The sequence below is a fragment of the Ambystoma mexicanum genome, chromosome 2q (genome assembly GCF_040938575.1).
Source record: "Ambystoma mexicanum isolate Mex_15411 chromosome 2q, UKY_AmexF1_1, whole genome shotgun sequence".
Lineage (NCBI taxonomy): Eukaryota > Metazoa > Chordata > Amphibia > Caudata > Ambystomatidae > Ambystoma > Ambystoma mexicanum.
The window spans coordinates 1,014,308,516-1,014,334,172 of NC_090924.1; the positions used below are offsets into that span (position 1 = coordinate 1,014,308,516).

At 44.8% G+C, this 25,657-nt stretch overlaps 1 protein-coding gene across 2 annotated transcripts in view; it reads left to right on the forward strand.

Annotated features, from left to right (window-relative positions):
- ST8SIA6 (ST8 alpha-N-acetyl-neuraminide alpha-2,8-sialyltransferase 6) overlaps nucleotides 1-25,657 on the forward strand; it is a 564,875-nt gene that overhangs the window by 79,430 nt on the left and 459,788 nt on the right. For both annotated transcript variants that reach the window (XM_069648348.1, XM_069648347.1), the window contains exon 2: nucleotides 6,910-7,038. In XM_069648348.1, coding sequence (XP_069504449.1) covers nucleotides 6,910-7,038 — 129 coding nt within the window. The remainder of the gene's footprint in view (nucleotides 1-6,909; nucleotides 7,039-25,657) is intronic.

Sequence of the window (25,657 nt, forward strand, 5' to 3'; positions counted from 1 at the left end):
AGCCTCACCAGGGTATCGCACAGGTCGGTAAACGTTGCCCATGCCCTGTGGATTTAGGCACTCCCCCCAGCCGGTGGGGAAAAGGAGGGCACAGAGCCGGATGGTGAGCCCGTGTTAGTGGGTGTGTAGGCCCAGCCACAGACGTTGGGGATTTTTTGCTGTAATGCGCCGGGGGTGCTCGCGCACCTTCGGAGTCGGCGCGCCGGCGTGCCACCAAGTCTTCTTTTGGAGCCCCAGTGCCCGCACCACCAAGGGCAGGGGAGACCCGGGTGGCCTCGCTCCATTCAGGCGTTCCAGACAGCGGCGGGCCTCCCCAGCCACTCTAGTTGCAGCGGCAGACTCAAGCCAGCCCTCTGCCCCCTCGAAAAAAGGGGGGGGTTGCGCCAGTGCTTCTCCAGGCGTTGTACAGTGGCACGCACTAGGGGCGCTTCCCCCCTTAATGTTGTCACCGGTATGGCGGAGTATCTGTAGTGGAGAGGGGGTGGGAAGCCCCGGAGGTATAAGCTTCACCGCTAGTTCCAACACCCGTTGCACTTTCAGTGGTCCAGCAGCCCCCAAAGTGATCACTCATGGGGGGGGGCCAAGGTGGTTCCCAGCTCCGGGTTTGGTGCTCAGCAGCAGGCACTCACCGGCGGGGCCGCATCCGCAGCGCACGGGTCTCCGTAGCAGCACTCTGTTGTTCGCGCCCATCCCTCCTCGTCCGGGCGGAGCGGGGCGGGCGGTTCCCCCTCTCAGATTCCCCCGGAGCCTGCGCTCACGGCTCCCACCAGTACACCGGAGCTCCGTCACCGCTGGATGTGTGGATGCTCCGCTCCCCACTCAGAGCGCGCCCAGTGCTCCGGCGGCCATCTTGGTTTGCCCGCGAACCGCACCAGCGTCTCTTTCCCTCGCTCCTGCTCCTGAAGCCCCTGCGCGTTTCGGGCTGGGATTCGCCCCAAATGTGCCCCCGGGTATCAGGCACCGGGGATCTTGCTTTGGGGGTCACCAGATATTTTCAAGTGGTCATCTGTAGCAGGATGTTAGGCCGCGGCAGCGGGAGCTCCGAAGGCACACGTCTACTGCATCGTGCAGTTGGCCACGCCCCCATCTCTGCACATTTTTAACTGAACCTCCAAGAATCTAAGGCGGCTGCAGATTTGGTCTTTCATGGCGCTCACTCGTTGATCGCCTTGAATGAAAGAGTGACTAGTGAAAGTGTTAAAATGCACATTTTGAGCAATGAGCTTGCTGCTCAGTCACAGGTCATCGCTTTGAAAATCGGACTCGACCTGCATTATTTTGGAACCACATGGCATGGGCATCATGACCCCTCGCTGCGATCAGTCATAAAAGTTTGTGTTGATAACGCTTTATCCCATTAAAGGGAGAAAAGTCACTCATGTAAGGTCTGAAAGCCCATGTCATTGTGTTTCTTTTGTCAAAATGTCATAGCCAACACACACTCACGGAAAGGTTGCATATTGATCAAATCACTATAGCTTGTTTACCATCTGCCTGGTGTATTATAAAGGTCTGATGTTGGAGTCACCACTGACCATGTAATCTTAACAGGACAGCGTTCAGTGGGCACTTTTGATTTCTTTCTTGATTCTTGCAATACATGTTCATTTACCTTCTTGAAGATAGTGGCACACAAACGTTTTGAAAATGACAAAGTTAAAATACATTTCGGCACAAATATGGCCTAGACCACCACATCACCACAGCCCTATCATTACCATTTTCCCCAGGTCTGAGCGCATTAGGACCCTTGTCGTGTGAGTTGAAAGAGAGGAATGCTTTCATGGGTGGTGTCACAAATCGAGGATAGACCTGAGAAATATCTCACTCCCATTGCTCTGGATACTTCAAATTGAATGTAGAATCTGTCCTGCCTGCTTAGGTCCAGTGCCATATGCAGAAGGCAGGTGAAGGATCAAGGGAAGCAACAACTCAAGTGCCAATGTGTAAATCTACACAGAGGACAGTGTGGTGGGGTTGGGGCAGTTTATATACTAGCACAAAGCACTGATAGGCCCATTGTTCATATAGTCTACATAGCTAACGTTTTTTTGTGGACATGCATCAGAAGGGCATCCATTTCATTCCCCCCTTTGAATTCTGGGATGTGTAGTTCCCCATCTTTCACATTGATGGGAAAACTACAAATCAGCTGATCTTTAACCCGACTCTACTGATCTCAGAGAAAGAGCGTTCACAGCATCAAAGCTGCATTTACTAATGTGGCATCACTTTCCTTATGCTCTTGTCTGCCAAACGCCACATCCCACAGTGCAAGATCCGGAATGCACAGCACTTGCTTACTGCAGCCTTTCCAAATCAGATTGAAAATCTCACTTAATAGCTGCAGGCCCTAAAACGGAATAACCGGTATAAACAACGTGATGGTTATTATAGTTCAATTAAGCTGTTCACAGTATCTATAACGGTATACCATTATACCGTTACACCCCTAATGGAGATACGTGGTTCATGTGTCACACTAAGGTGCTTTGTCAAAGCATTGCAAACAATCGAATTGAGAGATCAGCTTGAAGTTATTAGTGTCCACACGTCATCTATTGTATGCAGTCTAGTTAATCCATACTGAGGCGCAATATCGGTTCATTATTCAGTCTGTTCTTTATGAAGTTTTATTGTATGTTTCCTCCTATCTTCTGTCGCAGAGCGTAACAATATTTCAGTAGGGGCTTCATATATTTTTCTCAGCGTGGTCACATCCAGAATATGGTTTTAACCACGTCACCTGTCTGCATTTTTTGTGACAAAATATGGCTCCAGTAAAAATGGCATGATTGCTTTCTGCCATTTTGTTATCCACCAGCTGTCATCATTTCTGGGAAGGATTACAAATTAAAACACACAGCACAACCACATATAGGCTAGTAGTTGTTGAATGCAACATTTCAAAGCTTGGAAAACACGCTCTTGTGCTTCTTGGAAAAGTGAACTCTTTCAAGGGCTGGTGGTGTACTCGGTGATGGACAGACTGATGCCGCCTAACTCTTCAAAGAACGTCTGTCAGTGAAGCGCACAAACAAGATTATCAAACTGTTTCGTTTTAGGAACAGATGTCTTTTTAAAGATGTGTGCGGCTTGCTTAATGCACAATCAACTGATATGTTCAAATCCATGTAAATGACCTGTGAGGAAAAGTTCCAAACTGTATTTGCAACTTATTGATCCAGAACCATATTCCGGCGTATTGTAGGGCTTTTCCGCTATTCTCTCACCCACTTGAAGGATTAGAACTACAAACAGAATGCACATCAGTAGACTGCTCCTGGGCCAACAGCGTACTGAACATGACAAGGTTTTTAAAAGAAACTCTTAAGTTTAAAAATTGATTGGACATGACAACATAAGACCACTTGTGAGCTAGAAATCCACTAGGGCTTCAAGGTGACTGAATAATAAAGGGACAGAGCGTGCAGGACTGTGTAGTAGATACAGTTCGAAAACACCAATATCAATGGTTCTTTGAGCACATGCACATTACAGTGTGCAGTGCACTTTAAAACAACTAAGGAAAAATAAAGCAATGCAATACTCCCCTCCCCAAACCTTTGGTAACTCGTAAAAAACTGTGCACACTCCTCTGTGATAGAATAGAATATATACTACACTACCTCCACCGAAAGATGTGTGCTCACTGTCCACCTGCATCCCAGATGAAAGTGATAGCACTTCGTATCCCCCTCTCTTTGATCAAATGATATGATCACATGACCTGTGTGGCCGTCTACCATCTTGTAATTGGGAACTAAGCATTATCAAAGAAAGGTGCACCCATCTTGAGATTGGCCAAGATATTCATAGATTGATGTCAATCTGGGTCAAAGAAAACATGTAAGTCCTACCTGGAAAATATATTGCCTAACAGAAGACAGCCCTTCTGGCGATGATAACTACTATCCGATCCTCAGCTGCAACACAGTGATCTCTTCATACCTACTCCATGCCATCTGTGAACTTTGTTTCGGGGGTCTGGGTAGGCTATGTACTGGGCCTGGGTACCAATAAAAAAGTGTGCCATAATCGTAAAAGAAATGCCAATCTGGAAAAGCCTTGTCAGAAGCTGGGTGAGGCCCTGTGATAGCCACACTTATCCACAATTCTCCTAGGTAATCAATAGGGTTAAATTCATTCTCCTCAATGAGAATGAGTAGTTCCTACATTTCTTAAAAAAGGACACTTGAACCACAATCTTCAATAAATCAAAAACCTTTAGAGACGCCGGTACAGATGCAGGCGTGAATCCAATGTATTTTGGACACATTGGGCCTTATTACAAAGTCGGCAGTGTGGCCAGAAATGGTGGTAATGTAGTGAATTACCTCTACATTACCACACCACCAAACTACGGTTTGCAGGTAAGGCATAGGAAAAACCTCCAGAAGAATGCTGGAGGTAATTCCTCCTCTTTACAGCCCAAAAAATGGCCAAATCGGCAGAATTGTATATAAAAAATGGTGTATCCCACCAGAATAAGAAAAGGTATAGAAAGGGGGTTAATTGTGGCGAAGACCCAACTGTTGCTTCACGGGTCTAACTTATGTATCTTCAAAATATCCAGACCAGTTATTTAAGAGTGTCTATGGACAGTTGAAGTTATTGGAGAGGGAACATCTGCTCTAATCAGTATTTAGCCTGTTGTCATGATTGGAGACTATACAAATTCTGAAACAAATAAACAATATTAAATTAATTGAGTGTTTTAATTCACATATAGTGGAAAAAAGATAAAAAAATGGGTTGACTTAACAATACAATATTTGAAAGAAATGTCTCGAGAGGAAAAAACAGAACAATGGACAAATTAAATTGTAATACATTTCAATGTGGTCATAAATAAACATGAAAACCAAATACAAAATTTAACACAAAACATGAGTAAATTGGAAGGCTAATTCAACTTCCAATTGTACACCTGCAAGTTAGGTGTCATGGAATCCCTGTGTCACTGCGTGACTAATGCGTGCTTAACGAAAAGAACAGAGAATTCAGATTTAGGATCATGTCCATAGGCTAGTTGGTGCCTATATCTGGGTCTACGGCAGAATTACCTGCTGGCGGAATTAGTGCAGGTGGTAATTCCGCCGAGATCCCCATAGAGTCCTATGGACTCCAATACATGGAGACTAACATCGCCTGCCACCACTCGTAATCCAGCGGAAATTCCATCGCACCAAGTGGTGGTAACAGTAAATCTGTTTCGTGGTATCTTGGTGGATTTACAGCCAATATACCAGCAAACTTGTCATGAGGCCCATTGTCATTCATCACAGAATATCAGCATCTACCATGTATCTGCTAAAAGGAACATGATGTAATAAACCTTAAAACCTATTGCAGTTCTTGCTATTTGAAATGCCCTGTGTGTGATCATTCAATCATGTCTCATATTGTATATTTATATCACATTAGCACCTGGGTGTGGGGAGCCAGCAAATCAGTTGGCTAGGAACGCCGGCTTGAACTGCCGGTACAAGCCCGCGTTCCAAGCCGCCTGACGGCCAGCTCCCCGCACCGCCATCTCCCCCCGCCCTCCTCCCCATTTTTATACATTTTTGCACCCCTCCCACCCCCGCTACTTACCTTATTTCGGAGGCGGGTGGTTAAGGGCAGATGGATATCATAGGAATGCATTGGTTCTTTTTTCATGAGTCGGCAGGGAAAATAAAAGTGACCTCGCTTTTACTCTTTCCTTTTCTCACCCACCTCATGAAGGTTTAAAATGTCATGGTGGGGATCACACGTAAGTGCTAAAACTGGTTTTCCTATGCATCCAAGTAACATTTTTACAAAATGAAACTGATAGTGTCTTTTAGAGATACTTTATTCCTTAATGTTTCAGCTCACGCTCTTTTTATGACTGTTTCCTGTAACCCCAACAATGCTGTTTTCCGCTTCTGCTTCTCCCTCCCCCGGTGTCAAATTACTATATCTCCTTACCCATGGGAGTCAGCAACATAGCCCCTCTTCTGGTCTTCGAGATTTCCATAAAGCATTCCTGGGACGAGGCACTGAAGTCCCGCAGAGGAATCACCTCTCATCAAGTACCCACTTCCCCCTGCATTGCAACAAAATGCAAATAACTGGATATAATATATTAATACCTGTTTGTAATGTACACAGTGTATGATTTAGTTCTGTTTTTCAGTCCATGTTCCCACTGGAAACATTCCCAACCACCACCCTGGTCTCAATTTGTTCAACTTGTAAAACACCCTGAAAAGGAAAGGGTTCGTTCCACTCACTCTTGTGGTCCTTAAGGATATCAGTAGCAAAAACTACCAGCACTCTGCACGGGTTCTGTAGATGGGCATGATAACACTCATCAATTTTTGAAAATCAATGATCCTGTAGGTCGCTGTTCCAAGGCGCTTATCGCTTGATGTTCTTTGCACTCTGCAGTAAATTGCACTGAGAATGGGTGCGTGTGGCTGGCTGACATACCCTGGAGCAGATGTGGAGGGGAGGCGAGAGTTGGCGTGCTGCAGCATACTAGGACCTTCTGTGCACTCTCCCCACCTGTCGCCTCACCCTGGCGGTGCAGTACGTTGTGGTGTGTTGCAGTGTGTTGCGGTGCAAATATCTCAGAAACGGTGTGTCCTAGTGCCTTGAAACCTGATTTTCAAGGCCTTTGAGGTTTGTTCTTGTCGTTGAAGCGCTTAAAATTAGCTTTCTTTGGTACCATGACCACACTGATGTTTCACTGATTTCAGGAAACCGTCTCATGTTTGAAGAGGATGAAATCTGGGGAAAGAGGTGGGATGTCACATCAATCAATGTCAATGTAATGTAACCAGTAATGTCCAGAGGGTCCTAACAAGTAACTATGCAAAACTTAGTATTGGATTTTATTTTTGTAATGAGAATGAGCCTGACATTCTTTTCTTCATTTAGAGATAAGCAAACTAAAGAAAGAAATATTTTCACAAACAACTCACAACCCGGACACAGTCAACAGTTAAAAAGAAACGGAGGAGCAACTACATCAAAACCAGATCATCACACGTCACGATCCAATCTTAGGTAAGTAGCACAATTCTCTCACTTGTTTGCTGGATGCAAGAACATGTTGTGTTCACTTTAACAATGCATCTCTGGAAATAACATATATACATACAAAAGCTTATTTGGCCATAAAAACATCTTTTCTGTATTATTTGTAAGTGAACCACTTTTTGTTGATGGGCTTGATTACCTCGTAGAAAAGCCTGGAAAGGTAATCTTTTCTGCCACTGATTTATGAGTACATAAGAGTAAACGTGTGCAATGCACACAGCTTTCTTGTCAATGAGGGGCAGAAGGCTCCTCCCCCAAGATAGTTTCAGGCCTCTCCCAGATCCCAGCACACTGTAAATTAAGTTACCTCATAGAATGAGGGTTTCTGCAGTACGGTATCTTTGCATTTGCAATGGACCTGCACGCAGATGCATTGCAAATACGAAGACTAACTGTGATAGATGTCCATCTTTGAGGTTGTGAAAGCCCTGTCTATTTTATTTTTTATTAATTAAATGATGTGGGTAATCTGTAGCTGGACTAGAGCTGTGCTGAGCAGCCTCACCTTTCATCCATGCCCCCTACCAAAACGTGTGTATTTGCTGGAATAGTCTACAGGTACCCTTATCCCCAGCTATGTAGTGGCACAGGGCAGGGTCAAAGGTCACATGTGCACCCCTGACAACTGCTGGCAGAGTTGGCTTTTTACTCGTCTGCACCTCTGATCAAAATTCCAATAATGTTATGCCTTAGTCGGTGGCAGGCACATCTTTAAATATAAGCCATGCCTAGTCGTGGCAATGTTACTGAGGAGAGCACACAATTTACACACTAGCATCCACTTTTTGAGCAGCGCCAGCTATTATGGGACTGATGTGAATTGGTGTCTAGTCTGACTGTGTGCAATACAGCTATCTGGAGCAATAGCCGGGATGCTGCATCTTTAATTCTCACGCAGGAAGGGAAACACCCTCCTCTCTGGCCTCATTAACTTCCCCAGGAGGTCTCCAGGGAAACATGCATGAACTGACATAACAGAAGGCACTCTCATCACAGGGTGCTGACCACTAGACTCCCTTTGATGTTAGCATGCATGGGAATGGGCTGGGGCTAGAGTAGCCAGGAGGGAAAGGTGGTATAAAGGAAGGTTTCCATAATCCTGATTTCTGTTAGGGTGCTGTATCTCTTCCCATCCCCCCAATTTTGGGTGCTGTATCTCTTCCCATCCCCCCAATTCTTGCAGACAAAGCATTCTTAGTGTGATTCGTTAAGGCAAGGGATACTTCTAACAACAGTCTGGATTGGATCTCTTCCAGCAGGTTTGCTTTTGACCAATCCCCTGTGACATCTTGTCTTTATAAGGAAATCCTCTCCTTTTTTGATTTCTCTCTGGACTATCAAGAAAGCAAAAAGGATTCGCTGGACCTCTTTTGGAGATACCAGCTATCCCAACGTTCTCTGCCAGGGAAGTGAAGACAGAAGGCATATAAGGCAAATATGAGCTCTGTCCCCTGACTGTCCTCAGTGAACAGTGGTTATGAACTGCTGTGAACCAAGGCCTGTCTCCTTGCTGGCTGCACTGGAACCAAGCTCCTCACTGGAGGTATGGGGTCTGTTGCAGGTGCCAACCAAGCTCCCTATAGTGGGGTTGCAGAACACAAGGATTTACCTTGTTCTGGAATCCCTGGATTGGGCCTCCTAGAAACTCAGTAGCCCAGAATCAGCTGGTATCTTGTTCTGCCGCCTTGAGCTGTTTTCGAGCCAGATCGATTGCTCTAGCCGCCTTCGAGCTGCATTTCAGATCATACTGGCCAGAGGGAACCTTATTGTGGGTCCCCACATATGCAAGTGGTACTCCCTTATCCCCCTTGTCATACCTTTCATCCCTCTCTCCTAGTCATGGATATATGGGTATTGTATTGATGGTTACCATGACTTGTTCCTCAGATTGGGAGTAGGAAGGGGGGAAATACAAAAAGAGCCTTTGCATCACAAGTGGAGGACCATCAAGTTAGAGTAGCAAATGTCTATGCCTTCTCATAGAGACCTGTGCACTATTTGCTCTGTGCCATTCATGACCTGCACCATGCCCTGGTCTGCCACTGTACAATAACCTCAGGGCGAGCAATATATCCTGGTCCTACCTGATCGAGAATCCCTATCTAGAAGCGAGGCAAGAGACTCCCAGTGCTCAGAGCTCTGCGGTGTCACCGGCGGTGCAGTTAATATGGTCATTGCTTGGAGACGTGCAAGTGTGAAACCAAGGGTGTGCTTTCATTGTCGTCGCATGCCACAATGAAGGATGGTAACTGCTGCAGATCAGGCAGGTGTCAGAAGAGAGAGACTAATGCAATATTCATAACTCTCATGCCTATTACTTTTGAAGCGGTGCTACTAGGGAATCAAATAATTAACAGAACATATGTGGCTTGAAACGAGAAACTTCAGCAAAGTAGTGCCTATGCGTGAAGTTAGCGCTCTGTGTTGTTGCCATTTCTGTCTCCAATCCGTATGCGGTAGAAGCTTGCGATGCCCGTGCCATCCCTGACTGTATTTGACAGAAGAAGGCAATGCCCGGGTCATATTTCATATGTGTGGTGGAATCAGGGTCGGACTGGGACAAGAAATAGGTCCGTTCAACCAAAAAAAAGTGGCCCACCCCTCGCCTCAAAAAAAGTGGCCACCCCTCGTCTCACGACCCTTGACCTCTGATGACATCACCGGAAGTGATGTCATTTGACCCCACCCTAAAGTGACATCCTGGGAAGTGATGAAGCACGACCTTTCACCCCTTTGACAAAACAGGAAGCGGCATCAAATAGCAATGTTCCTAAGTACACTAAATTACTGTGAATCCAAGCAGACGTCCAAGGCCAAATGATAATATGTTAAGGTATAGCACTTACAATATCACCCAACCTGTGTTGGCACTCATTTACCGACTTAAGAAGGATGAAAGGCTTTTTGAAAAAAATTTTAAAAAATGAGAAAAACTAAAAAATGAAAATTTCTAATTTTTTTTCTTCCAAACTGGCCCAGGCATGGCCAAAAACCGACCCCAACTCCCCAGGGACGATTTCGGCCCGACCACGGGCCGAAAGTCCGAGGAGCCAAACCAATCCTGGGTGGAATTGTGCACTACCTCGTCTGTGAGGGAAATGTATGCTCTTCCAGATCATTCTTTTCCCTTATTTAATGGAGAGTTGTAATAATCTTCCCATACCGTGCCTGTTATGTAGGTAAGGGGAGCTTGCAGTTCTTCTGCCTGTGCTGGCGAGCCTCATGTGCATGCCAAGGAAGCTGTCTGGGCTTCTGCTCTATATGAGGGAAGATTGTACTGCCCCTGTCTATACCGTGCTGCCTGACCTGTTTGCATGTTTCATTGAAAGGCCACTGCCTTATTCTACCTCATCCATGAAAAGTGAGTGGACATGGTGTGGCATTAGGGGTAAGGGCCCATATTTGTTGTCCTAGAGCCCAGCTGGTCCTTCTGGCCATAGCTCAGCTGCGCTCAGACTTGTTGCTGACAGTGATTTTGCATATTTGCTTTTTTTGGTGTGCAAAACATTTGCTAAATCATTTTTTTTTTTTAAATTAGAACTGCAACAGTTATGCATACCACAAGCTGCACGCCTGTTTAACTACAAGCATCTGATACTATCACACAGCTCTTCTGGGCCGTGTATAAGTCGTGAGCGCAGTACAACCCATTTGGGAGGATCTCAAGATGCCCCATTATGAAAAAAAAGCTACCAGTTTTGACTTTTAGACCCACATCCTACTGTTCCCTGCCCGGTGGCACTGACGTTTGCACTGCTGTACCTCTGCAGCGTGTGAGGGTCACATGGGCATAGTTGCTGCCAGTGCTGTACCTGGTCGCCCCGGTTTTGCTCCCTCTCTGCAAAGGGCAGAAGAGGCCAAAGGAAGGGGTGAGGGGAGGACGGGCTGGAGATATGAGTCTGTACTGGACATGGGCATAGAAGGGTGTCATCGTCGTGTGCCACAGACCCAGGTGCGGTGTCCAGTAACACAGTAACGCAGCTCCTTATTTGCTGAATAATAACCATGGGGTGCCCAGGCTATTTTCATGGGGACAGCGCTTGAGAATATGATGGACGCATTTGGACACATTAGACTGCATTTGGTATCTGATTTCAGGAGCTGGGGCGTTCAGGCATTGCTTTGCATATGATTGCTATAATTGGCAGAGAAGGCTGCATATGGTAAAAGATGACAGTATTTAGCATTCAAGGCTGCACTTAGCTTATAATGGGAGCACCTGGGCCTGTGGAGCTGCACTTTTCCCTTGATGACTATACCTGTCATGTGATCTCTTACGGGCACAGGGCAAGCCGTTGAGTCGGCTGGAGCGCCGCTGAACCGGGCCTGATCAGGGATTTAAATTCAGCCTGGAGACTCGGCCGAGCTGAGCCCGGAGGCAAATTCCCCCCCCTCTTCGGACGCGCAGCTGAGGCAGGCCGTGCACTTCAGTGACTGGGCACAGTGAAACAGAAAAAGAGTCAATGAGCTACAGTAACATCACAAAGATTAATGCAGAGTACTACTAGAAGGGACACCTGTGCTTCCCCACCTTTCTAGAATAGTGAATAAGGCCACTGTTCTTTATTTGTTCTGCTGTAGGGAGGTGTGCCCTGCATGTTAGATGCAGATTTCTGCAGGTGGCACAAAACCACCTGAGCGCCCGTAGTGGTATGAGGAGTTAGGGCCTCATTACGAGTTTGGAGGTAGGGCATGACTGCCTCCAAACTCGGGTCCGGGTTCCTTGAATGAGGAATTACCAGACCATTCCAACCTTAGAGGACCGGGTAATTCCTCATTCAATGTACCCATTCCCATTCCCGTCTGACCAGACGTCCAGAGCGGGTCCCGGCACCAGGGTTTAACGGCACCAGGCACCTTTACCAGCGCTGTTAAACCCATTACGCGTGGGTCGTGATGAGGCCCTTAGTCTTACGGGGAACAACAGGATCTATGCAGCAGGCACTTTAACAATCTGGGCTATTTTATATGAAGTGCAACCTGCACTGATCTATTTTGATTTGATTTTGTTTTTTGTATCTGAATATTTTTCTTAGCAGATTTTATTGACTATTACATTGAGGACTTGTTTTCTTTTATAGTTTATCGTCCCTTTTATACCTGGCTTATTTTGCAATTCATAGAAAACTCTAGCACACCCTTTAGATCAAAGTACACACCACTCATAAAGATTCCTTAGTATAATGGGGTAGAATCTTCTCAGATTGTACCTCAAGCAAATATTGTTTCCTGGCGTTTTAAGTCCCTCACCCTCTCGTTTTTATGCCACTAATCACTGGCCACTGATGGCCACTGATGGCGCTAACTGGACCTATGAGGCTGCATTGGCATGGGCCGGGAGGATAGCTCAGGGGCAACGCGTTTGTCTTGGAAGCAAGACAACACATAGCAACACAGGTTCAAATCCGGTCTCACACTTAGAAACTGGTCTCTGGTATTAAGAGTATAAAAGAATTATAATATGAAAAGAGTGCCTTGCTCTGTTGGGCGTGCACCTTGCATACCATGGATGTACTCTTGGCATTTTAATCTACCACCCTTGTTGATAGACGGTTAGTAACTAGTCTTTTGGCTTCTTACTTTTTTATTCTGTTAATCTTAAACTTAGTCTATTTTTATGTCAGTAATATCAGTTTCTCTGATGTCATGGAGGGTTGAGGTCCAAAGGTCATGTGATGTCACGTCCTCAGATGTTATTGTGTGTGTGATGTCACTTCAGCTACCACTTACATGTTTGGGAAGTAATTCCCTGGCGCTATGCATGGTATGACAAAATGACTACTGCTATGCATGGATACAGTGATCAGTGGGGGTGAAATCACCTGCTCAGCCCCACACTACTATTAAACCAGCAGTGATCCCAGTCATAAAGGTGAGGCATGCACAGCCCAAAAGGTATTCCTCCTTAGCCTGCACTACCACGCAAAGCAAACGGCAGACTGTAGCCCCAGGAGAAGTGTGAGCTAACAACGGTGGCGATCCAAGCAACTTAAGTACAATGGTTCTATATCAAGGTTCTATTAAAACATCGACTCGTAATCAAACAATAAAATGTAATCAATCCAATTATCAAACACTAGGAACACCCATCCCTGTAGAAAAAGCACAGTGAATTTAGATTTGTGAATGGGGAGATGAGCAGGGCTGTTCAACCAATCAGATTGGACAACAATGTCAAAGTTCATATGTAAGTTATTTAATCAAAATACAGAGAATGGGGCCTGGGTGGACTGAGAACAAAAGAGGCCCCGGAAATAATGTTCAAAGTGGCCCCATGTTACACATTGTCAGCAAGCCCAACCCTTTTCCTATGAGAACATTTGGAAATAAAATAGGTTACCACACAAATGAAGCCCAAGGTGCAGCGGCCTACCGGGAAATCTCCAGAGTTCCCTAAAGGTCAGTCTGCCCCTGGTCACCGAGCCAGAGGCATCTTTGTCCGTTGCATTTTTCTGTTGAAGAACTACAAACTGGAAGGCAGCGTCCCTGGCAGCCGGATACCGCCGATGGGCTTCCCTGGATGAGGAAGCAAGCCAAGTCTGCCACGTCCGTGTGGGTAGGGTAGGACTAGGCCATAAAATTGTCTCAGGCACCAATGAAAAAGTGTTCCACAGTAGCAAATGACTATTCGTTCCTTTTGTAACAAGGTTTGAATACTGGCCAGGGGGGAGTTTTTTGATAAAGTGTGCTGCAAATTGTGCATTTGAAAGAATATTTACTCAGCAACACTGGTCAAAACTACTACCTGCAGAGTGAATTAACTCATCAAACTGGCCCAAATTGGCCCAAAATGTGGCCCACTTTGACCAGACCAAGAGGCCCACAGGAGCATTTTGTGTTTTTGGTTCGGCCATGGGCCTGTTGCCCTATAGGCCAGACCGGGCCTGGAAGGGGGGGGGGCTTAATAGTCACTATGGTCTATGACGGTCTATGGTCTATGATGGTCTATGACGGGGCCTCTTCACAGCACCTTTATTGTGTTCTTGGGGTGGTCAGCAGCATCGCATGGGGCTGCTTTATCACAGTTGAAATGATGTTGAGACATTTGAGTTAATGCAATCCCACTGGCAGCCGGTGTTGAATTGATTCTAAGATGCTTAACTCCCAATCTCCTCCTCTTTCAAATGTTCTCTCTCTCTCAATCTGTCTCTCTTTCTCCCTCTCGCCCTCTCTCTCTCCATCCTCTCTCTCCATCCTCTCTCTCTCTCTCCATCCTCTCTCTCTCTCTCTCTCTCTCTCTCTCTCAAAATCTGCCCGTCTTGCTCCTATCCCTGTCTCTCCTTTTGGACCTCACTATAGCTTCTCCATACTGTATCCAGTGCAGGGAATGAGGCTCCTTCACCCTGCCCGGTTACAGTACCTGTCACAGTAAGGGGGTGGAGTAAGCAAGCTGATCCCACCGAATCTGAGGTAAAAGCAGGAACAGGGCAGAGTGAAGTGAGGCACCTAAAGACCACTCCATTGGACCCATCTGGTTTACCAACCCTGACCAGGAGATGAGTCACCCAACCAACGCATGCCTTTGCACTGAATGTTGGGTACCCGAGGACTGCTGGGGACTGGAATGAAGGGAATATTTGTTTGTTGTTCCCTTCTGTGGAGTATGTATGGAAAAAAAGGTTTGTGGAATGGGCCGGGCAGCATTATATTATCTGGAGATTTGAATGCCGAGTGCATTAAATCACAGATAGAGAAAGACCTATGGAGGGATCCGACACTGATGGGCCTACAGTGGTCGTCATTTTTAAATGATTGGAATCTTTGCATGGCGAATGGTAACATTGAGGGGGATGTTCCACCAGCAGCCTCATGGAAGAGGGGCACGCAGTCTACTATTGACTACTTATTTTTATCAAAAGATCATTTCAGTCTGTGCAAAGAGTTTAAGATTAGGATAACGTCCTGGAGTGACCATCTCATGTTAATCTGCTCCTTGGTAGTAACTACTACAACCACGGTTATAAAATATGCACTGGCTTTAAAAGTGAATAGTGGGAAAAACCATCTAATAAAATTTGAATGGGGAGGCTCACGTTTAAATAAGGAACTTACACAAAGGGTTCAGAGCCTAAAGGACTCCGAATACCGCTTCCTCTTTAATCCCACAACGTTTGTGTCATTTTTATGGGATGTAGACACTCCCAGAAAAGTGGGGGAGTGGGCCGTTAGGATCATCAGCATAGTTTCAACGAAGAAACTTTAACAAAAAAAAAGAGAACTAAGGAAAGATCTCGGGTGGCTAAAGAAAAAACATCTAAGCGTGGAAGACGCAAATATTGAACGAAGAAGGCTTTGCCTCAAATATAGGCACTAGTTGAAATCTCAGAGGCATATTCGACAACAGAACAATGGCGAACAGATGTTGAGAGCGCTGGCGAAACATAACACTAGAATTTTCTAGGCTATAGTGAATGGGCAGAGGAAAGGCAGGCTAACAAACTGAGTAATGTCACAGAGGAGCATGTCTGGGTGAAGTTCTTTATGGCCTTATATGGACCATTGGAGGACTGGATTTAGTATTGGAAAAAAGTAAGTGGGGCCTAAATCTCACCTTAGACCTAGTAAAGGACGCCATGAAGAGGTCGTCGGGATCTAGAGCCTCTGGGCCTCATTGGGCTTACAAACCAAATCTTTATTTCAGACATCCTCTATGGTCAACCCTTCTAAACAACCTTCTTGGCGAGATAACTAGTGCAGATACACTACAAGACTATTGGAGGGAAGCAGTTGTAATACCTATCTACAAGAAAGGCAATCGGGCAGACTGCTATATTATCGCCCAATCTCCCTCCTCAATGCGGATAGTAAAATATTTGCAGGTCTGGTTTTGAGAGACATGGAAAGCTGGATAAAGGAACAGGGAAGCCTTGCAAAGAACTAAATACAGTAGTGCAGAGGCCTATCTACTACTCTGAACAGCCTGATTATAAGTGCAATGTCGTCCAAATAGTTTCAGAAGGGAGGCCCAAGACTCTTTGGGGCATTGGTTGATCTTTCCCAGGCCTTCTGAAGGGGCCCCTGAGGGACCCTCGCGTATGGAAACAAGGCACAATCACCACACACGAACTGATACGCCAGACACGAGGTTGTTTTCCCAAAATCTAGGGTTTATTGCAAAGCAAATAGTCTCAGTTGGCCAACTGGTCCCACGCCCCACGACGGGTCTACCAGACCTCGGGGGACGCAAGAGAGAGAAATTCGTACAACAGTTACATATATACAAAACAAGCATCTAGTAATCAGTAGTGTCACAACTTATACTGCCCCTATTGCATTTCCTTTGAACTAGGCACGATGATTGACAATGGTGACGAGTATGACACCTTCAAACATTCATTTAGTAACAGTTTGCAATTTTGTAAGCTCACAGACATAAGTCTTTGTTTTAAAGAACACAATGCTTCTGTTTCTACAAGCAAGCTGTGTGTAGGGAGAGGCACATTCCAGGCCTTGCTATCTCCTAGTTTCTATTTGTGTGCCGGGGGGTCAGCTGGCTCTCCAGGACTCTACCGGGCTCAGGGAAGGGGGGCCACAAAGAAGAGCATAATTCAAGTCTTTTAATTTTCGCTCTAGCATTCTACTGTGCTTACCGAGACTAGCTGGCACCTGCTGTACTGATTAGAATGCCTTGCTGCTCCCTCTCCAAGGATATGCGAGGGAGAGGACCGGGCATTTCTGTCTGGGTTACTGCATTATGTTTCAACATGCCACTCGCGGCCTTGCATTGTGCACCAGTGAAGCAGAATTATATTTCAGCAAAGCAGTTTTACATGAGGCAAAAAGGCAACGTTAGAGAAAACAAAATTGTGATTGCAGTCGCTTTTAAAATGGCCGCACCTTAGTCAAGTTTATGGCTATATATTTCTAATACTAAATGCATGAGGCGGTTGGTCTTTGGCCAACATAATACATAGCCTTCTGATCGAGGGGTGTCTATTTTTCTAGATCGACACTTCAACACAGTCAATCGAAGTCAGATATGGCAGAAGTTGCGACAGTGGGGCCTCCCTGAACCCCTGCTAGCAATAATTATAGGAAATCTTATCTGAGAATAAGATTAGATGCTAGAAGCAACCTATCGGCTTGGCTTCCAACCTTTAAGGGAGTGAGACAGGGCTGTATGGTAGCCCCTTGCCTCTTTAATCTCTATTTGGACGATTTAGCCAGAAACATGCAGGGGCAGGGACTAGTTAGTCCCGTTGTGGGATCGGAAAGACTGAACTGGGTGGCTTACGCAGACGACATTGTGCTTTTGGATTTCACCCCCATTGGGCTTCAGAGTCTTCTGGATGCCCTAAGAGAGTTTGCTGCAAAAAACAAATTAAGAATAGATCCCACCAAATCCAAATTAGTCATGTTTAAATGCCCTTCGTCAAAGGAGTCCAATTTCACCTGGAGAATGTAAGGCCAAGTAGTAGAAATCGGCAAGTAGGTAGTACACCTGGGATTTAACATTTTATCCTTTCCTTCTCAGGGATGTGTCGAGGATATCATAGAGGGCAAACTTACTTAACCAGGGAGCCAAATGAAAAAGCTGAATTCTAAGTATTGTAAGTTCTCGTTAACACCAATGATTAAATATTACATCAGTAAAGTGATTCCTATCCTGACATATGGAGTAGATGTTAATCCTACTATCAGTACAATAAACTGGGAAAGGTTAGAGGGCTTGCTGTGGAAAACATTTCTTATCCCTACCTCAGTCCCTTCCCATCTCCACTTTGAGATATGAATTAGGTCTGTTATCTCTCCGCTCATATATTGAGTGGGAAATACTATTGGTTTTCCGATTAATCTAGTGAACCACAGGTTAATACCTTGTTTGAAGATTTGAAAAAAGAATTAGAAAAAAAGATACCCTTTTCTTATCCGGTTTGGCAAATTACGCATTCGAAATTTTGAATTCTTGTGAAAGTGAAGTTAGCAACCTCATTAACAATCCTATATTCGTACAAAAGCGCCTAAAATGACAGGACTGGATAAAAACTATTGATGATATGAGATCAAAAAAATTGTCTAACTCCAACCTAGCATACGATACACCACAGGGATTTCTACCTAGCTATTTCACTTATTTTCCAAGTGCAAGAGTTCGAAATTATTTTTTAAGATTTAGGCTTAGGGCCTCATTACGACCCTGGCGGAGTGGGTTTACGCCAGCGGTATTCGCGGCGGACCCGTCCGCCCTACTACGAGTTCCCGTAGCGCCATGGAGCGTTTTCCGCCTGGTTTTTCCGGGCGGAGAAATCCATGGCGCTACGGGACCTTGTTGTTAATTACGCCACCGTATTTTACGGTGGCGTAATTAACGCCTTCCCCACTCCCATTATACCCTATGGGGCAAAAATGGGAATGGGGAAGGGTAAAATGGGGGATGGGGATTTACCGCCCCGCCAAGGTCGGAATGGGGCGGAAAATCCGCCAACCCCCATGGCGCTATCGGCAGCTTTCCGCCGTGCTCCATGGTGCATTTTGCACCACGATTTCCGCCAGGGTCGTAATGAGGCCCTTAGTCTATTACCAACGAGGGAAATCCCCTATTCTGGACATAAGTGTTTGAATAGTTATAACAAATGCAAATGGCGGGATCTTGGGTATGTAGAGATATTTTGACATATTCTGATAGAATGCCCTGGTACCTTTGTACAAAGGGGGGCCAAGTTCTTGAGATTTGTGGAGAAACACCTTCTCCATGTGTGGCAGCTGGGGATTTCAAATTCTTTATTCTAATGTTGGATTTATGTTTGGTCCGTCGTAATTTTGGCTTACGTCATACCAACATGCACAATGCTGCAGGTGGACTGAATCTCATAGATTACATTTGATGAATCACATGTAGCATAATTACGTAGGGCAATCAGTTTAACCAAATAACGGTGTCCAACAGAGGGTCCTTTGATTGCAGTCAACGGGCCTCATTACAAGCATTCTGGTCCGGAAACAACGGTGCCGGTAAGCTTACCGGCACCGTTGTTTCTGGACCGCGTACTACAGCTCTGCCTGCTGGAGCCACCGTGACCGACTGGTCTGACCCTGCGGACACAGCGGCCATGGGAAGTAGATCGCCACGGAAACACCGGCAACGTTAACAACAGTGCCAGTGATTCCGTGTTCCCCATTCCCATAGAGTCCTATGGCACTCTATGGGAATGGGAAATTACTATTTACCGGCGCCTGACTTTCCGTACCACAAGGGGTTGTAATACCACGGTGTTACCTGCAAGTCAGGGGCTGGTAAATATTTACGGGTCCAGCGGCAACCCACCCGTAATACCAGCACGGTTACCGCCAGACCCATAATGAGGCCCAATAACTCTATTTTGGTGTTAAGCCATAAAAATGTTGCACAAAGAATATGAAACAACACAATAATTTAAACTAAAACATTCCAACCAAATTAAATAAGTAGAATTACATACATCAAACCCAGGGCCCAAGATTTTAAACTATGAAGTTAAAGTTTAATTCGTAACTAAGATGGCCAGGAGTAAGATTATGGTAGCATCCATTTATCATGTTATATGGGGGCTTGGCCGAGGAATATCAGCTATGGGCCTTTTACCAAGTGCAATAGTGTTCGATCTTGAGAGCACTGGCCTCCTCAGGGCATTTGCCAGGCCATAGCCACTGGGTTCTATTACACTCTTCCCCGGGGGCTGATATCCCCCCCATAAAATTCACTATGCCCCTGGCAATGCTTGGGTCCGTAAAGTAAATTCTAATAGAGTGAAGGGTATTACTCCCCTAGTGCAGCTCACGACTTGATCTCAGGTTGCAAAAAGACATCCCCTCACTACCCAGATACAATGTGTACATTTGTTAACCAGTGCTTCCCTGGGTTCATAAGCATTTTGTGCCAATTTGGGGACCCTTTACAAATATAGTGACCCCCCTACTCGAGATGATATTTGCCTTCTAGGTTTTACATTGGGGGTAATTCAGGCATAGTCCATACTACTTTTGGTATTGTCACCAGCGGGTTTAGACCTGGGCACCCTGTCATCATGCAAGATAGCATTCTGCAACTGTATAGGGAAGGCTAATTCTTGATCGCTCCGGCGATGATTACAACTAGTTATTTCCATTTTAGGCAGAGGCTAGTTGCCTACAGGAGCAGTTGCAAAGCTCGAACTTGAGTTATTGCCATTGGACAACCCCGTCCCACCCTTGGTAGTATTGGGGACTTTGGTGACTCCAATGACGCTAGGTCGGGCTCTGCTTCCACCAGATTATTTAAAGCCCTGTTCTCGACCTCTTGATCATGCAGTAGCTCCTCATTGTTCAGCCCTTTCTCAAAATCATCCACCAGTGGTAGATCCAGTTTCTTTAGAATTAGGAGCTCAACAAGAACAGAACTACACTGGCACTCAATAGAATGCTTGGGTGAGCGTTTTGCCACTTGTTCACAGGGTGGAAGTATACTGGACATTCCACTCTCCAAGCTATCATGGCTGGTTACTCCCACCAACATTCCCTGTGTCCACCCAGCCACAATTCCTCTGTTTTCAGTTGTGCACATTTCTCCATCCGGCAATGGCCCATTATGTGGTCCCTGCGGGCGCAGTTTGTGCTCATTAGGACCGGGGGACTCTTCAGAAGTGTCTATTTTAAGGGTCATCAGGCCCTCCCTCCATTTGCCACAACATTTTCAACATTAGCTGGTGAGTGAAAATGCTCAGCCAGCACTGGCTGCGAGGTGGAGCAGCAGAAGTGGGTATAGACACAGTATCAGGGCTATTAGTGGAAGTCGCAGTAGTCTGGATAATCTGGGCAGTAGTTCCAGCCGTAGTAAAGGATAGCAGATCGATCCCGCTAGTTGGCCCAGGGTCTGTCGGCTGACAGTTGGAGTGACATATGGGTTTGTCGGTTTTATTTAAAGACTCAGGGTTACATGAAGTATTCCCCGCCCCAGGGGTCCAAGCTGACAGGGACATTAAATGAGACCAAAAACGAAAATATTTCGCTTATTAGAGAATGGGCGTCCCCATGGGGCCTTGGGGGCTTAAGAAGACTAGTTTCAACATTGCATGATGAAAATTATGAAACCGTTACTGGAACTGTTACTGGAATTTTTCTTTTCACAGTCATCAATTTCCGTTTAGACAAGGTACCATGGCCGGTTCTAATACTGTAGATATGGCAGGCAGAACAGGGGATGACATTGCGAGGCTTGAATGGGGAATCAGGAAAGTCAGGTAAAGTCAACAAAAGCCCCTTTTGGCATATATGGCATAGGCAAACTGCAAAAACCGAGTTCCACTTAGAACCACAAAGAGTTCAGCAGCAACCACAGCGACTTCAGTGTTGTTAACTGGCAGTGCTGACAGAGAATTACTCCCTTCTTCAGTCAATCCCACGGGGCATTCAACTCCCTGCAGCTGGCAACTCCCACCAGTGTTTCACCAGTTCCACCAGTTCAGTGACCTTTTGTATCCAAGCCCCTGCCACAATACCAAAACGGCCACATAAGTGAAGCAACAGCCCCAAAAACCACAACTGCCCAATAAGCACAGCACCACTATAACGGCATTGGCGAGGAACAGAGGGGGTAGCCTGAAGAGAGACTTGGCACAGCAGCCCTGCAGACCACTAGTCCGGAAACTGTTTAAGATCCGTCCGACATCAAATAGGGACAGGTTTAGCCCGGTGGAACAAAAGAAGCCCCAACCGGTACAGAAACCAAACAAAAGTCCAGACAAGTGTTCTGCACATAGAATTAATTGGCAAAACAGTCCACGAGCATGCAGGACCTACCGGAACAACTTCCCAGCGCTCCATAGGTTTACTGTACATAGTAGCAGCAAACAGTTACTCTGCCACTGGTCAACTGCTCAACGGTATAGAGACCCCTTGGTGCCGCTCTACCCTTGTCCCACATGGCAGCAATGGTTTGCCCCTCTGCTGCAGCTATACCATTGCCCCGCACAGCAGCCATTAGTAACAAGCACGAACCCTCAGCCTGTGATGATCAGGGAGGCTCTCAAGAAAAGGTCTTTCAAGCGTGCAGGATGCCGTCAAGCTGCACTGAACCAGTCAGCCGCTTCTGACAGCCTGCTTACATTGTTGCAATGCTAGCCATTTAAGCAAGGATAACTACCTTTCCTTTTAGTATTAATTCTCTCCAGTATGCCTCTCGGCTTTATAAGCCATTTTCTTGGGGAAGTGCCATTCAGAGAAGCAAACATTGGGAGATTTGGAAATAACTGAGCAGCCAGATTGTCTTACTGTGAAACATGTCAACTAGAAGTAACAATATTCTTAATTACACTACTTTGATGTGAGTAGGTTGTGACATGCACCAGCTTAGAAGTGTTCCTTGGTGGTTTTGATTTTAACAACATCGAGCAATCTACTTTTGGAAACTTGTTTTTCAAATTTCTAGCCATTAAGATTCTTTATAACCTCTTGCCAAACAGTTAGGGTGTCATTTGTACACTTTATGAAGCCATTTTTTCTCAAGTAGAGGTTATTCTTTTAATTCTCAAATATTGACTAAATGGCAAATTTTTAAGCTTTTTTGGCAGCTTAAAACTGGTTGCATGTAGTAAGTTATTTTTGTGAATGCCATTGGCCCTCATTACAACCTTGGCGGTAAGTTTTCAACTTTACCGCCAAGGCGTAATTTACGTTAACGCCATGGAGGATGGCGGAATTACCGCCCCATTACAAGGTGAGTGGGGTGGTAATTCCCCATTCACCAATGGCCCCTTCCCCATTCCCATTTTTGTCCCATAGGGCATAATGGGAATGGGGAAAGGCGCTAATTACGGCACCGTAAATTACGGTGCCGTAATTAGCACTAAGGTGGCTTAGCGCCTTGCATTTTAACGCCTGCAAAAAGCAGGCGTTAAAATGGGAATCAGGCGTTAAGCCCTTAACGCCTGACTTGTAATGAGGGCCATTGTGTTTAATTGATTATTTGATACAACATTCACATCTAGAAAATAATTAATAGATATGTTGTATTGCATGGTAAATTTAATATGTGTGTGTATTGAATTCAAAACATCAAATAATTGTTGTGATGTTCAGGTCCCTGCCACACTAAGAACTTCTCATCTATATCTCTCCAGTTAAACTTTGTGTAGCCTTGCCATTTGGTGTTGTTAATGATAAAATGATGTTTGAAAAAATACATGAAAATATTGGCATATGCCAGGGCCATGCTTGCACCCATTGATGTGCCAAAATGTGGAGATAATGTTGGTCTCTAAAACTAAAAATGTTGCTCTTGAGTATCTATTTCAGAAGGGAAAGTGAGAATGTGGGATTTGCTCTTATGATGTCATGATTTAAAAGGAGCCAATCCATGGCCTCCAAGCCTTCGTCATAAGGTATTGATGTATATAAACTTGCCAAGTCATTCGTTACTAACAGATCATTATCCGAAAATGTATCTCTGTTCAATAATTGTGAAAAGTCAGTGGTATCTTTTATGTATGCTTCTGTGGTTTGAACAAACGTTTGAAGGATGTCATCAAGTTATTGAGCTTATGGTTCTAACAGGCTATTCATTGATTCTAAAATGGGGACGTCCTGGTGGCTGGGTCAATGATTTATGGATTTTAGGTAAGATGTAGATATCATGTCGGGCATGATGGGATATTGATGAATCAAAACCCAGTTGGTATAAATTCTTGAAATTCTTAATATACTTACTGAGTGTGTTCGATCATTATGTTTTGGCAAATAAGTATCTGTGCCATTTGCATGTCATAAACATTCATGTTCATAGTACTTGCGGTTCATTTTTGTAGTAGCTCCATCTTTGACTGCCTGTTTGATGAACAATTTTGGGTTGTTGTTTATCATTTTAATTTGATAGTTTAATTCCTAGAGAAATTCCCTATGTATTTTCTTTAATAATTTAAATGTTGGGAGCTTTGTAAGGGCTTGTTCAAGTAAATTAAGGGATCTATGTTGAGTATGAAGAGTAAAGGTACTCCTTGGTTTAAATTCTTTGTACTATCCTTGTGTAGAAACATTTTGTAGAAATGATCTAGATTAGCAAAGAATAGTTTTAATTGCAGTTTCCTCATTAATTTGAAAATGTCTATGTGCCTCATTTACAAAAATGTTTTGACATGGGAAAATCCCATTGAAAACATTTTTGTAAATCAGGCCCTATATATTCTTGAAAGAACATTGCATTATGTGATGGGAAAAAGGAAAGTCCCTTTTGTAGAGTCTGTGTCTGAAATCGAGTTACTTGATGGTCAGAAATATTTACATTTAATTTTCTTCACCTGTTGTGGTTTGCAAGGTGGGTTTCTTTTTCTTACTTCTTCTAGTGTGTCATGATCTTCTAAAAAAGCGATTTGTTTTCCTAGAGATTCAATGTTATTAACCATTGGTGTTCTTTGAATAGTTGGCTGTTTGGTCCTCAGTAGTCCGGATATTACTAATCTCTTCTTATTCATTACTAATTAGATTTGCCACAAGAAAATATGGCATACAAATGATTTTGAATTCAAAAGAATTAAGAGCAAATTAGCCCCCACTTTATTGTCTGTTCACATATATAGAAAATTGTGATTAGCCTATGAAAAGACATGGGTATATGTATTCTAATGGAGTGTCTGGCTATTGAGGAAGCCAATAAAAAGATTTCATCAACCAAACATAATCATGACAAAGCATGGAAAGCTGACTGATTATAAAAAGCAGGATCACAAAGGGAATGGAATCTCACTCTGCAACCTAGCGCTGCACAGAAGGGTTTCCAGCGCTCCATAGGTTTACTGTACATAGTAGCAGCAAACAGTTACTCTGCCACTGGTCAACTGCTCAACGGTATAGAGACCCCTTGGTGCCGCTCCACCCTTGTCCCACATGGCAGCAATGGTTCGCCCCTCTGCTGCAGCTATACCATTGCCCCGCACAGCAGCCATTAGTAACAAGCACGAACCCTCAGCCTGTGATGATCAGGGAGGCCCTCAAGAAAAGGTCTTTCAAGCGTGCAGGATGCCGTCAAGCTGCACTGAACCAGTCAGCCGCTTCTGACAGCCTGCTTACATTGTTGCAATGCTAGCCATTTAAGCAAGGATAACTACCTTTCCTTTTAGTATTAATTCTCTCCAGTATGCCTCTCGGCTTTATAAGCCATTTTCTTGGGGAAGTGCCATTCAGGGAAGCAAACATTGGGAGATTTGGAAATAACTGAGCAGCCAGATTGTCTTACTGTGAAACACGTCAACTAGAAGTAACAATATTCTTAATTACACTACTTTGATGTGAGTAGGTTGTGACATGCACCAGTTTAAAAGTGTTCCTTGGTGGTTTTGATTTTAACAACATCGAGCAATCTACTTTTGGAAACTTGTTTTTCAAATTTCTAGCCATTAAGATTCTTTATAACCTCTTGCCAAACAGTTAGGGTGTCATTTCTACACTTTATGAAGCCATTTTTTCTCAAGTAGAGGTTATTCTTTTAATTCTCAAATATTGACTAAATGGCAAATTTTGAAGCTTTTTCGGCAGCTGAAAACTGGTTGCATGTAGTAAGTTATTTTTGTGAATGCCATTGGCCCTCATTGCAACCTTGGCGGTAAGTTTTCAACTTTATCGCCAAGGCGTAATTTACGTT